Source organism: Anoplolepis gracilipes, chromosome 3, assembly GCF_047496725.1.
Source record: "Anoplolepis gracilipes chromosome 3, ASM4749672v1, whole genome shotgun sequence".
NCBI classification, from domain to species: Eukaryota; Metazoa; Arthropoda; class Insecta; order Hymenoptera; family Formicidae; genus Anoplolepis; species Anoplolepis gracilipes.
The window spans coordinates 11,567,603-11,582,963 of record NC_132972.1 but is presented as its reverse complement, the minus strand read 5'-3'; the positions used below and the strand labels follow the sequence as shown (position 1 = coordinate 11,582,963).

The window sequence follows — 15,361 nt, the reverse complement described above, 5'->3', positions numbered from 1 at the left end:
ATAAAATGTTCACCTTGCTATGTAAATATGATGAACAATGATTTGCGAAATTACTCAATGTGTGACTTTTTGAAATTGTGATTTTTGAAAATGAGATTGCATTTTAGGCCTTTAAAATATATATTTTGTTATATAAGGGAAAGCAATAATAATAATTATTTTTGTACTATGTAAGAGAAAAATTAATCACATTGTTATAAAAATATACATACTTGCAAACAATATTTTGTTATATTACTCGTTTTGTGACCCATCAAAGTAATGTTTATTGTTAGAACTTTACAAAGATATAAAGAGAAAGGGAGGAACTGATATTTGTAAAGATTTTATTAATAAGATGTCATAGATACATAAATTCAGTTATGTTATACATATTAATTACGAGCCTTATATATATATATATATATATATATATATATATATATACTCGATGAGAATCACAATGCAGAAAGAGAACTTTACACATGTGCGCATTTTGTATATTTGCACATTCAGACATTAATCTCCAATTTGTTCCTTACTAATCTCCGTTAATTTAACAAGATTTCAAAATACATGATTCTATACTTATTTTCGATTTTGTTCTGTACTTATTTGAGATTTTAAAATTTTCGTACAAATATTTTGATAAAACATTATGAAATAAGATTGAAAATTGTTCAGTAAAATTAGTAAAATAAGATAAAAATATATATATTTCCATTTTTTATTCAATTCTAATAGAGTTCTTTTTCGCAGGAAAAATAGAATGATATATAAATATTTTATAACAAAGACTTATTGTTAGATAAAATTATCGGTGTTTATACATATGTCTATTTCTATATAATCAATACAATATATGTTAATTGTACTCCATGTAAGGAGAAATCTAAAGTTCTAAACATTTTATTCTAATCATACAAGTTGTATTTATCCTAAAGAAGTACAGTTGCTTAGATTTCGTCTTGAAGACTAAATCCAAGACTGACTAATATGGTTGCATTATGGAACTAAATATAAAAATAACAATTATGTTCGAAATATGATTCATTCTGAAATTTTCACTGCAATGCCAATACACTTGAAAGTACTACAAATATAATATCTCAATTTCAAATATTAATTGAAATGGAAATTTTAAAGGCAGTACTTTCATACAAAACAATGAAATATTTTATTCATATTTGTATTTTCTTTTATTTTTTTCGTTAAAAAAATTAATAAATTGTTTATCTCCGATTAGGATTATTAAAGAAGTTTTAGAAGTATGTGCAACTAATTTATCAATTCATTGTATCATTCACTAAAATATCACGCTACTAGATGATCTATAATATATATACTTGTGCATGAATGTACAGCTTATAAATACATATCTTTTTTAACATTAATGCTAAAAATATAAAGAAAATGTACGAATGTGGCGCCCAGGTTGAACTGAAAGAAAAATTTGAGTAATAATTATTGGAAATCCTTATATTTGTCACATATCACATATAAAATTTTAAGAATTACTAAATTTTGCATACATAAATAAATTTGAAAATTAAAAGATCTACTAAAAAAAAGATGTTTATTAAAATTTAATCCAATAAATAATTCAAACAATGAAAATTTCATATTTTGTTGCTCCCAACGCAAATTAGAAGCGTTTTTGTGTTATCAATTTTTTGTCTATCGATATTTTAAAGATATAAATACATTTTTCATGCCTTAAATTTTCATGAACCTTGTTACTTTCTCTATTCAGTCCAACCTCCCTTGATATTAATATATACAATCATTATCACTATACAGATCAGTGGATAGCCGAGTTCCTCGCGACAAGTCCAGTAAGAAATATTATACTATATAATACATTGAATAAATCCTAAATCTTAAATTTAAAAAAGATACGAAATTTTAGCATAAAAGTAAATAAATTGTAGGAAGAAAAGGAAGTAATTGAAAATTAATGATAGTATACACAGATATTTTTAATATTAAAACGTATGACTTTTTTTTATTTTTTAATAAATTGTACAAAAAAAAAATATATATATATATATATATATATATATATATATATTATACGAATAAATGTGAATTCGAGTATTATTAATTATTTTCATCGAGAGATAAGATAAATCAGCAGTATGGTTTAAAAGATTGAAAGGGCATTTGTCGAAATTAATTTTATAGAAAAAGCTTACTAGTTGTACCACTAGCTGGACAAGATCGATTATATAGTTACGATCTGCCGTTCTCGAACTCGGTTATCGTTGCAAAAATATTGTATCCAGCGTGGAAAATTCCTCCCTTTGGAAATTATCTATAACTTTCAGAGTCATCGAAAAATTCCTCTACTTTGACTTGTACTTTGCCTCATCTGGGAAAGCCTCTCTAGGCGGTATGAGACTAAGCATCATTACGTGACGTATGTAATTTCGTGAATTGCGAAATTGCGTGTCAGTGCCGTGAATACGGTCCAAAACGCCGAGTACACCGTAACATTGATTGAACCTGAAAGCATTTATTTAAACAACTATAAATTTTTCGTAGTTAAGAATGTTATGATATATGGAATTTTGATAGAAATAGGTTTAAAAATAAAGATGAAAGTAATTTTATATAGGAGAAAATAGTTTTCAACTTATTGTTGAAAGATATATATAAGATTAATGTATACATTATATATATATGTTAAACTTGATATTAAAATTTATGAAATAATTTTTCGAATATCAAAGTTAATATCAAAAATTTCTGTATCGTATTACAATATCGTAAAAATATCATTTTCCAAAATCGTTTATTTTGTATATTTATATTTATTGTTTTTTTAAAAATATTTTTAATCTTATCTTACCATATAAGAGCAGTTTTTTAAAGAATTTTTATTATAGTGAATAAATCAAGATCATTTTAATCTGAATTAAAGTTAGAAGAATTTTGATGAGATCCACATTACTTTAAGTGATGAAAATCATGCGCCTCCGGCGAGGGGAAGAACGGTAAATGATAACCAGAGTGTGCGTTCAACGTCGAAAGGATCGCGAGCGAGAACCAAATCCAGGCGGTAGCCACATGAGAGCCCATGATGAATACACCCAAGAAAGGCGGAAGTAGATTCGAACCAATATTCTCCAAAGGATGGCAATACATAGCAGTGACGGCTATGGGTGCAGTCCATTCGTGATGCTGCTTATGTATATATTTGTACAGGGAGCGCTTGTGAAGGAATCTGCAAAAAATTCAATAACAGCAAATACTTTGTATGGAGAATATCAAGTATAAATCTACTTGTTGTTAGATCAGTTCGCATAAATTTGCATACATTAATAAATAGTATTTTAATCGGTTTGTATTTAAAATAGTTTAAGTAAAAAAGTTATGACGTAAAAAGTCAGTATTTAAATGTATAGTCGATTACATATTATTTGTATATTTTATAAATTGTATTAATGGTTACATATTTTTAGTATAATAATATTCTAAAGAAATTTCTAAAGAAAATATAAAGAAAAAGCTCATAAAAAATATTTTTTTTAATTATGTAAAAATTCATACATCTGTATGTATAAAATATGAATTTGCTTATATAAGAACACTGATCGTGATTTCTCTATATGTAGGCAAATGCATAATAATTTTCTGTGTTAATTGTTATATGTATATCTGCATATTGTGTGTATATATATATATATATATATATATATATATATATACATACACAATATATTCTGTAAGATTTCACAGAAATACTCATTTGTCTTTGACTTGCTCTTACAAAAATGCTGTGCAATCATTTTTATAATTGCATAAAGATAATCTGCCGTAGTAAATAGTGGCAAAATGGCATGAATGTTTGTTCATTTTATTTTACAATTAGCACGTCTGTACTTTACTCGATTTTTTGTGCATATATCATAAACTTTTTTTAGACATGATGATTCAAGTCAAAGTCGACGTTAATTGACATAGATGACGTTTATCACCTTCCATATAAGTTTCTTATTTCCATACTTGATTATATCTATTTTAATTTTTTTTACGTGCTCGGCCAGACATTAATTCAAACACTAGTCGACAAAATTGATGGCCGTTTCAAGAGTAAATTTATTTTACATATTATTTATCTTGAGTCAAGGTAGAGTATTAACTTCTTTGATTTTAAGTAAAAAATACCTGTGCGAATAATAAAAGCCAATCTCTTCGCATAATATGTGAATTGCGATCTCGGCGAGCACCCAGTGGAAAGTCGGCAGCTCGCGCACCGGGGGATAACCGCGCCATTCCATGAAATAATAGCCGAGATACATAATGGGAAAGCCAACGACGATCTGATTGAACAGTACTTGAGCAATCACTTTGCATAACTCCCTCTTGTCCACTGGTTCGTTCGTACCGGGCTGTATTTTGTATCTACGCAGCGCCGCTGGTCGATTGGTGATATCTAGGATGGTGTAAATTCCTCCGATCACCCAGTAAACCACGATCATCAAAGATATGGATCCTACAATATAGTAACAAGACTATAAATTTGATGTTCAATGTTCAGCAAATTCATAAATTTATTAACCAATAGTATAGTGATAAATGCAACAAGTAAATATATGATCTAGATAAAAGATGAGCAAATATGATAAATATTATTATATACGTCTAAATCTCTAATATTGATTAATGGTAAAATATGATAATATTAATTAATGATAAAAATCTTTATTGTTAAATAAAATCCTAAAGTTTCAATTTAGAAAATGCAAAAATTAATCAGAGAATCTGTTATTAATATTAACAATACATTTTGATATAAATTATTTATTTATTTTTTTATTGTATAAAAAATAGATTTGTTATTATTTTTGAATTTCTAAAAAGTAATACCTCTTTTGAACTTACCATAAACCCATAGCGTCACAGGATCATCTCCAAATTTATCCAAAATTTTGTCCCATTGGGCTTGCCAGAAGTCTCCGGATGCACCCCAGAATCTTTGTAAATGCCTGAAATTTTTTTCGGTTAACAAAATCTGAAGAAATTGTGTAATAAATTAAGAATCACACGGTTAGCATTGTCGAGAATTTATTTAATTATATACAAAAAGAGATAATTTGTTTACGTGAATTTATTTGTCGAATCATAAGATTATAAACAACATTTTATTAAACTGGCAAAAAATTAATTTCTTATTTTTCGCCACGTTTAATTGAATTATGCGAGATATTAATATATATTAAACAACAACAAATTAAGACTTGTTATTTTGCAATCTCTTTAATCGGACTGCGCAAATGTGTGTCATTTTCAAAATTGTTATAAAGAATTATACTTATCAATATATCACTTTTTTATGAGTGGTCAAATGAAAACATGAATTAAGAGAGCAGCGAGAAAAAAGAGAAATTATATTTAATAAAATTTGGTTAATTAAAAGTAAGAAAATTGAAGAAATAATGAACTAAATACACGAAAAGTTTAATAAGAATAAATTTTGTTTAAGAAATTCTTAAAGTAAAAAAAATATAATACGATGCCAATTTGAATCCAATTTATATTAATTTGCAATTGTATTTATATTACCATGTCAGAGAATTGCAAAAGGCAGCGAATCCAATCACTACAGTTCCGATAACGAAGAGTACGCTTCTCAAACTCGAAAGAAGCGTCGGCGGAGTTTGATTTTTTGAGGCATCGCCGATAGCGGAAGTTGCTGCAAACAGATAATTAATCGTAAAATTATACTCTTAACTATTGAGACTATTAAAACAATAAAAAATAAAAATGTAAAAGTTATGGTAAATTCAATTTGTCAACAATTGACATAAGGTTATCCGAGAAGTTATCTATCCATAGCAAATGTATTATAATAATTTACTGTTATAATGAAACTGCTCTCATATTTTATATACGTGTATATATATATATATATATATATATATATATATATATATATATATAAATACATATAATACAATTCCTAAATAAATCTTTGAAATGTATTGAAAATTATAAAAACTTATCTTTAACAAACTGAAATTCACTAAATTGAACAGACATATTGAATTTTGTAGTCGTAAAGAAAATAAGCTTTTTGAATTTTCAATACAAAAAATTTACAGATTAATTTAAAAATTATTTAAGAATTATTGATCCTCATATCGCTCATTTATCACAGTGTACATTCTTGTATTTTGTTAGATTACTCATAATAAAACATATTGAAAGAATTATTTCCTTACAGATCGCTTATTTATCACAATATAAATTCGTGTATTTTGTTAGAATGCTCATAATAAAATATTGAAAATGATGGTATTGCGAAAAAACCGATTAATGGTCATTTCATTATTCAGTATTCTATCAACCGTGTCTCCGACAAATGCTCGACTTGGTAGTCAAGTGTAGATCAAAAGCGGAAATTTTCAATCGTCACTTCATATTCGTCGTAAAATCCGTTTAACATCTTGTCAGATATTTAACACCGACGTAATGCGATTCAATTTTCAAAGAACGAGACGAACCTGTTCGTCAGCCAGATTATAAAGTCAAAGCCTGTATCTCGCTATAATTTGCAATATATTTAAAGTTAAAAAAAGCTAAAATTTTACTCTCCCAATATAATCAATATAGATATTATTGCCATCAAAATATCAAAAGTATGTATGCAATAGAAAATAAAAAGATTATAGCAAATCAAATTTTATAGATACAAAAATAAAGAAAGATTATTCTAATTATTCTTATAATTATTAGGTTTAATCCTAAAAATATTTAAAAATCAAAATTTTAATTAAAAATTAACTAATGCTTTATTTTAAATTTTTATTAAAAAAGAATTATCAATATGCAACTAATTAAAAATTTATAATGGCAACTTTAAAACATTTATATTAATACATTTTCTCTTTCTCTTTTTTCTCTATAGATAGATCTTTTTAGATTTTAGATAAAAAATAAAACCAGTCAAACAAGAAATCTCTTTTGCTATCAATAACATAACATAATAATAACATATTTACAGTAATTCTAGTTAAAATTGTTATGCGCAATTCTAGTATTGTATATAAAATTGTATTAATTTATATGTGTATATATATTTAAAAAAGTCTCAATAATTAAATTTGCGATTATCTTATATTTTATAATCGGTCAATTTATTCTCTGATAAAATGTGAAAATTTTTGCACATCACGATTTTTCAATAATTTATTGAATTGGAGAATTTATCTTATGGATAACAAGGTAATTGGCAAATTGCGATTTTGTAAACAGAATGATGTGATTTCATTTTGATGAATTATGCCGTACAAGGCTTAAATGATTCCAACTGCGCTAACTTGGCTCTTTTGCTGCGCACTTCTTTAATTCGTCCATTTATGTTACTAGTTATGTAATTAGATTCTATCTTGCGGAACACTGCGAAATGCTATATTTAGTATTCAATATATATTATATATATAAATTATGAATCAAAAAAGACAAAAATATATAAAGCAAATGTAATAATACAACTTATCAAAAAGCAATTATTTCGATGCGTTGGTGATACTTGTAAAAAAACCTACGGATTGAATTTTTATCGATAAGTAAAATCTTTATACGTGACCTTATTGACTTCTTTGAGATCATTTGTTTTACATAAGCATCTGCTGTATTATTTATATTTTAATACGTCTTTGTGTTATTTATTTATTGAATATATCGAATTTCGAAGTACATATTAATCGAATTGAATGAGATTGTAACCATGAATTTGAACCTTACAATTAGTTTTTATAATAATATCTATGGTCTCTCTGTAGCAAAGACAAAATTAAATCATGACGAAAACAGATTGTAATGCAGTATTTATAAAATTCGAAAATAATTGCACGCATATATACATATAGAGTAATAGCTATTTTGGAGACACAGGACTTTCTGTATCAACTCACATGCGAGTCAAAATATGACGTTATCTTATGTAATCTCTCATTGTTTGTATTGAGATTTATAAACCTTTTATTATTTTGACAGTTTAAATTGCCGAAATTACAAAATTTATTTTTTATTAATGACCAAATTAAAAAAATTGAAGTACGTATAATATTGACAATTAAATGCTTTTGAAAAGTGAATATTTAAAGCGTAAATTGACAACAAGAATTTGTTGATATAACTTCAAGTTGACTATCTTGATGAAAATTTAATTCAAGGTATCTAATATTAGAAATAGAAAAGTCATGTGTATGAGAAACTTCTTAAACTTTTATCTAAAAATCGATTCTGTGAATACAATGAAGACACTAAAGTTATATAAGAAAATGATTAAGTAAATTAAAATGAAATAAAAAAATAGAGAAAGAAAGATAATTTTATTCTTCTTAAAAATAATATTGTAATATCTTTTTATAAATGATTAATAAAATTTTTTAAATACACAGAGTGTAACACATTTAATATTATCGATCATTATACATTTTTATAGAGAAATATTTCCATTATCTAAATTAAAAAAGAATTGATTTCTAGTTGATATATATAAAAATGGATTACTCATTCTGTTCACCAGATCACTTTGTACGAAGTACGCAAAAATATGTTAGTATTATAGATGTATTCTACGTAAGAGTTTATTAATAATTAAAATACTCAATTATTATGTTCAAAAATTTGAATTTACAATTAGTAATAGAAAAGGCTGAAAATTATGTAAAAGAAAATTTTTTTCACATGCTATTTTGATAACTTACTTTGATATCAATAAATGATGTAAATAATATAAGTTAATATACATGTATCTGTTTTGTGTTTTCAACATATTTAATGAGTATACTCTAATCGATTTTGTAAATCTTCAAAAAAAATCGAGGCATTTTTAATCAATCCAAAACTTACAGAAGCAAAAACTTACTTAATAAAGCAAAAATATTTAAGAGCATCAAATGAAGATATATATCCAGTACTTCCAGCAAGAAATTGTGTAAATATTTTAATACAAAAGTGATATTTTTTAAAGAACCATCGTTAGCTCCAGACATTTTATTCGCATCCGTCAATGCGAGGTGCATCTATTAAACCGTTGCTATTAATATCGAATATCGTCAACGTAAGCACTCACTTTTCGCGTTGCTTTCCGATTTTTGCGAACCTCGTGGGGCTTTCCAAAACCTTAACCAAAACATCGTTCAACAAGCAACAATAACGGCGCAACTAGTTTCTCGACCAGATGGTGGTGCTATTGGCACTTATGGCTCAAAACCGAACACTGATCATTCACTGTTACTGACTACTGCATCTGACCAGTACTGACCAGCGGACGTTTGACGACTTGCCACTCGCCACTAAAGGCCCGAGGACACGTCCGTGCCCGTCGCCCCGGCGCCTCCAATTTCCTTTGTTTACGTTGCGAGAGTAGGGTAGGGATGCCTGGAGATAATATGTACCAAGATTGGTGTTTTGCTCTCGATATCCATGTTTTCGGCATCGATATCTTTCATGATTACATAGTAATTCAGTATTTTTTTCAGTTTCCTCTTTTTATTTTTAAACTGTTATTGAAATAACAGTACTCTGATATGGATACTCTGGAAGAGTGCACGCGTTCTTATACTTTGTATTTATAAGGAGGAACTGGACGGATCAGCTGCGTTAAAAAAGGTAATAAATCTAATACATTTGGAGATTCAAGAATTTGACGTTGCACACTTTTAGATTTTCAAAATATAAATTTAATAATTAATTTATAAATCGAAGGTTTTTGCTCCAAAGTAAAGAATTAAAATTGTTATTTTTATGAATTTTTGTGTACAGTATAAAATTTTCGTGATACGATCACTATAAAAAAGTAAGTTTAATATAAAATAATATTTATGATTTTGATTAAATTATATTCTACAGGAAAAATCTTTTGCTTCAACCCCTAAATTAATTATTAATTTTAATATCTTAAAAGTTTAAAAGTGCTTTACGTAATGTCAAAGTCATAAGTTTCGAAATGTTTAAATTTATTAACTTTTGATCCAGTTCTTCCTTAACAGGTTTGAAATATCTGTCTAATTTTGACAGATTTTATTTCTATTGAAGTAGCATATAATGTTTCATCTCTGAGAAACAATTGTACTTTATATTAATTATAGAAAATGAATGGATGTGTATTTTTAATATCAATAAACTTAATATTATCGAGAAATCATAATAATAATGACATTGGACACTGATTAGCATACATTCGATTATTTTCATTACCAACAAATACAAATGACATATTGGCTTCGATGTTAAATATTTTCGGCATAACTTTTTCTTGATATTAGAGAAAGCAGGATATGTACATATGTACATAGTAGAGCTACTAACTTTATGACCTTAATTATCTCTGTTATGCATGCAGTTACCGAAAAAAATGTTTTCAACAAGTTTTATAATTTTAGGAAAAAGTATGCTGAATGTAACGGATTTTTTATGGCATACGCGTTTTTATTAGAAACACAACACGATAAATGTGCGCATAATAAAGATAATTTAGGTCATAAAGTAATCTCATCCTGTATATACACACACACACACACACACACACACATACATATATATATATATATGCAGTACAAAATATTATATAACATCACTTGAATATAGACAATGATATTTGATAAGAATTTCGTTGTCAAAAATAATACAAATAATATAAAGTATGTGTGTGTCGAGAAATATCCATATACGTAATGTTCCATACTAATAATAAATGATTAACGAAAAAGAGGAAGTAAAAGAGAGAAAATACATCAATAATATATAATTAATTTTTTAAAAATTTAAAAGCATGTTAAGAGACATCGCAAAATTTTGAGAGCGCTCTTCCTAAATTAAAACAAGTCGTCAATAATAATGCGTTCAAATATTATTTCGAAACAAACGTTGACGTCATGAAAAAGAGATAATTGACATATCTCGATGTGACACAATATTGTAATTGCACATGACTTTATACACGATAAATACGACGCATTCGACGATGAATAAACGTATTGTTGGTGACTGGCTTTGTGAATCATCACCTTCGCCTTGTCTCTTATCTCGAACGGAGTGGAAATATGCGTTATCAATTTCTGTTACAGATTATGGTCTGTCTCAATAAGATGAAATATGATAATCTAATGCGTAGGTAGCATACAATGATAGATTTGTTGATTTTCTTATAGACAAATGATATCCTCACATCAATATTAGTGGTTTCGATTTTGCGCCCACTCGCAATGTGTTCACATCAATTGTAAATGACCGAAAGTAAGAAACAAAACAAAAAGTAAGAAGAAAAATACATAAGTTATTCTTTTTTATATTTAATACAGATGAGTATTTATTTACGAAAAAAATAGACTATAATCATAAAGTAAATAAAAAATTCTTTCTTTCCTATTTATGTTTTATTTGTATTATTTAATCCAACATTTATATAAAAAAAATAAATGTGATAAATGAGAGAGCTCCATTAATTGTTTTCTTTTCCTTATCGTTTATTTACAGAGTTATTTAATTTTTAATAAATGCAATCCATTAAGTAATATATGATGTATCATGTATGAATGATTGTTTAGTGATTGTAGTTATAACTCTTTTATGAATGGTTTGCTAAAAGAGAAAAATGTCTGAGCTCATATTAAAGTTACTTATGCAGTATGTATAGTTTGGAAGATAAGTGCGTTCATCCTTTCAGGGACATCTTTTACCTCTATAGCTATTTGACTATATATAGCTGTTTACATCCTAACCATGTAAACAAAGGAGTTTAATCGCAATTGTCGTGTTTAGATGTGTCGAAGTTCATTCTAATCAATCGGAAGAGCTTTATTCCTCGGTGTTTCTCTACAATTCTCTTACGTACATTCCGTAAATGTGCAGTAAACTGATAACAATATTTAATTGTAGTGATAAATGTACTAATTGACATATAAATAAGCATAAATTTTTAGCACTTTTCGTTGCAAAATTAGTTATAGATAATAATTTTAATGCTACAGATCTATTTTGATTGAAAGACGTAGAAACTGATTAAATTTTATCAAAACCTTCAAAACATTGAGATAAATTATATGTATATAAGATGCGTATAAGATTCTTAGTTTCATTTAATACAGCTAAATAATATTTAGCTTTTTAAACGTTATGTTGCACATTTAAAATTAAAAATATATCATCACAATAATATAAAAAAATATATCATTGCAATATTGTAAAATTTTACAGCTAAATAAAAGTACATTTTTTACATAAAACGAAAGTTTATATATATAGTTTAAATATATAATCTACAATTTAAATATATATGTGAATAAAATTTTAGCGTAATTAAATGGAAGATAAAAAATGTTGAAATAATTTTATAATAAAAACTGATTGATGTCATATTACATTAATAATAATAATTATTAGAAATAGAGAGATATTGTTTATTCAAGTAATAAATTATATAGTAATGTGAAACTGATTGATATGTTACGTTCATATATCATCATTCTTCATGTAAATAATACAAAATTATTTTCAAACGTAAACCATGATAACATGTTAAGTATCAAATATAATAATCGATACTTGATGTTAATTGGTAAAGAATAAGAAGATAACAAATCTCTCGGAGATATAACGAGATAAAGTTAAATGTTAACGTATCAATTATTGAAGAAAGGCAGAGATTACTGTGTATGTGTGCAACATAACAATAAGTACCCTAATTTAATAATATGTACTACATATTTTTATAAAGACATTTATTTAAAAATAATTTTGAGAATAATTTAAATTATGAATCTCAAAGTTTATTATTAAAACCAACGTGCGTTTAACATCAGTTTAACATTTTAATGAAATCGATATTCCAAAATTGGATATAGTGTTAGAAAAAAACATATAGTTGAGAAATTCTAAAATAATAATAAAATAATTTGTTCAAATTGTGTAATTATTGTAAGTTCACTTGTTAAATAATTACTGTACTATTTGCATTATTACATGAAGACATAACTGAGAAACAGTCTGCTAAAAATATCGTATTAAGTTAGTTTGACTTATAAGATTTGTTTTATATAAGTAGCTTAGGATTTATAGAGATCAGCGCGCCTTCGATGTAAACAATATATACATTGTGTGATTCTACATTTAATTAGTACATAAGCAGCATGTGTGTGTGTGTGTGTGTGTGTGTGTGCGTGTGTGTGTAATACAACGTACAGTATACTATTGAAAGGCATAAAATCGATCAAATTATAGGTATTATAGGGGTATAGGTCGATCTAATATAAACATGTATCAATATATCGAGAACAAGCTTGAATAAAGCTTCCTGTAATTATTTTCATTTAGATAGAATAACATTGCAAACTAAACTCTTTTCCATGAAATGTGAGAAATTGTTTATTAAATATAGTTAAACAATATGGCATATTTATCGTTATAATTTTTTTTCCTTTCGTAAAATAAATTAAAACAAATTAATTAAATTTGTTCCCGTAGCGTCCAAAAATATATCTGAAATATCGATATTTTGATACCATCGTGACATTTCCACCTCACCGGAAGGATAGAAACCGGGTCAATCTCTCGATGAAAACAGAAATTTCGTTATTGATCAAATGCATATCGTGCGTGTCGGTGTGGATGCTCTGTTTTCCACGCTTTAGAAAATGCTCTTTATTGTTCTCCGTAAACGAATGTATCTCGACGCAAATAAAGATTCCGCGAGATAAAAAAGACTGCGCTCTTCGCGGAAAGTTGTTTTTTTTTCTTATACATCTTCGATTTTTCAGTTTTCACAAAAAAAAAAAAACAGCGAAAATGCACTTTTATGCGCGCAAAACTTGCACTTAAAATTTGTTGACAAAACAAAAATTTCGCGCAAAGTGAAATTTATACGAGAAACATTCAGAACAGAAGAAGCGGAAAATTTGCATTTCAGCTCATCGATATAAAAAATTCTGGTCGTTGTCGAGAAACAAAAAAAAAAAAAAAAAAAAAAATGCAACTACAATCGCATCCTTGCATCCATAGTGAAACGCTCAAAATGGCTCGTTCGTGAAAACACTCGCACTATCAGAATCTCGTCATTCCTTTACCAATAGAAACACTTAGCAAGGATTATTCGACAGGAAGATGTTCTTCCTAGTAGGATCAAAACAGAGAAGAAGACACTTTATCCCATATATCAATGTCATAGACTTCGCGATAAGCGGACGAACGTCCTCTAAGCGTAAACATAATATCGACTTTCTCCTGTCGGCCTATTGATCAATAGGTCGTATTATCGATGCAAGGGACACGAATAATCGCGAATAGTACGGCGAGTAGCAAAGAGATTGCATGCATTTCCGATCGTGTATGATTTTTGATTTTTTTTACCTTTATACTGCCGCTGTACCTCCATCGTCGCACACACGGCGACGGTGCGTCAAGCGTCACACTGGAAAACTGCGCGGCGCTCGGCGACGTAGAGCAAGCGCGGATGGTCGATAGCACCGACGGTGACGATGGCGATGACGCGAACCAGATGTCGAGAATTGCAAGTGCGCCGTTGCGTTCCATGGCGTCGACGCTGAGCACGTGTCTTTTTTCGCTCTCCTTCTCTCTCCTAGAATACAAAAAAATGGATAGATATTTATTATATCTCGGTACATAATAATAACAAACATATATATAACATGATGCAAACAAAATTACATGTGCACAATTAAATAAGAAAATGCTCTATATGCATTCTCTTGCTTCCATGCAATATATAAAATAATTTAATTTTTAAGAAACTGTATATGTAGTTGAATTCTTTTATTTTAATTTAACTTATCAGTTATATCTATAAAAACAATTAATTTATTATTCGATGTGACTTTTAGCTATAATATTTACAATAACAAGATATTATTTTAACTTTTAACATATGTATAAAAAGTTTATCTTTTTCTCAATTTTTTTTTCTAAAAAAAGAAATTAAGTAAGCTCTAATTATACAAGAGGCATTCGATAATTAAATCGATTAATATTAATATTTTATAATATTGATAATTTATATGTTATCATCAAAATATATAATTGTGTCCAGTGGTTTCCAATTACAAATATCAATAGTGTTGAATGTGTTCAAAAAAAAAAAAAAATTGACAATTTCTTTTATTTAACCCGGATATTAAAATAAAAGAAAAGTATAAATATAAAAAGAAATCTTTACATTCATGTGTACGTGATAGCAAAAGATTTATCGACGAGATAAGCGTGCAACAGGTTAGGAATTCTTAGGAAGAACCACGGACATTCTTATTCTTGTAGTGTGAATGGAACACCTACATTTTCGTGAATCGTTCGGCGTGTATATATATATATATATGACACACATGACACGTTGTGAATCATGACACAAATTTAAATG

General features: G+C 27.3%; 1 protein-coding gene across 2 annotated transcripts; it reads right to left on the bottom strand.

Moving 5' to 3' along the window:
* Nucleotides 1-309: 309 nt before the first annotated feature.
* LOC140663383 (fatty acid hydroxylase domain-containing protein 2) lies at nt 310-14,497 on the bottom strand. Of its 2 annotated transcripts, none has more exons than XM_072887485.1 (6): nt 14,341-14,497; nt 5,548-5,677; nt 4,867-4,970; nt 4,150-4,477; nt 2,933-3,205; nt 310-2,484 (listed from the first exon to the last, which is right to left on the bottom strand). In XM_072887485.1, the coding sequence occupies exons 1-6, from the start codon at nt 14,363-14,365 to the stop codon at nt 2,325-2,327; spliced, it is 1,020 nt and encodes a 339-aa protein (XP_072743586.1). In that variant the 5' UTR covers nt 14,366-14,497; the 3' UTR covers nt 310-2,324. The 2 variants fall into 2 exon arrangements, with proteins under 2 accessions (XP_072743586.1, XP_072743585.1); XM_072887484.1 differs by lacking the exon at nt 14,341-14,497 and adding an exon at nt 9,068-9,299.
* Nucleotides 14,498-15,361: the final 864 nt, after the last annotated feature.

Bases quoted from the DNA above. Each gene is read 5' to 3' on its own strand.
- LOC140663383 (XM_072887484.1), bottom strand. From the start codon at position 9,131: ATGTTTTGGTTAAGGTTTTGGAAAGCCCCACGAGGTTCGCAAAAATCG. The intron at 4,478-4,866 runs GTAAGTTCAAAA...ACTATATTGTAG, and splicing joins TGTGACGCTATGGGTTTATG to GATCCATATCTTTGATGATC. The intron at 3,206-4,149 runs GTATTTTTTACT...AATTTTTTGCAG, and splicing joins GGCTTTTATTATTCGCACAG to ATTCCTTCACAAGCGCTCCC.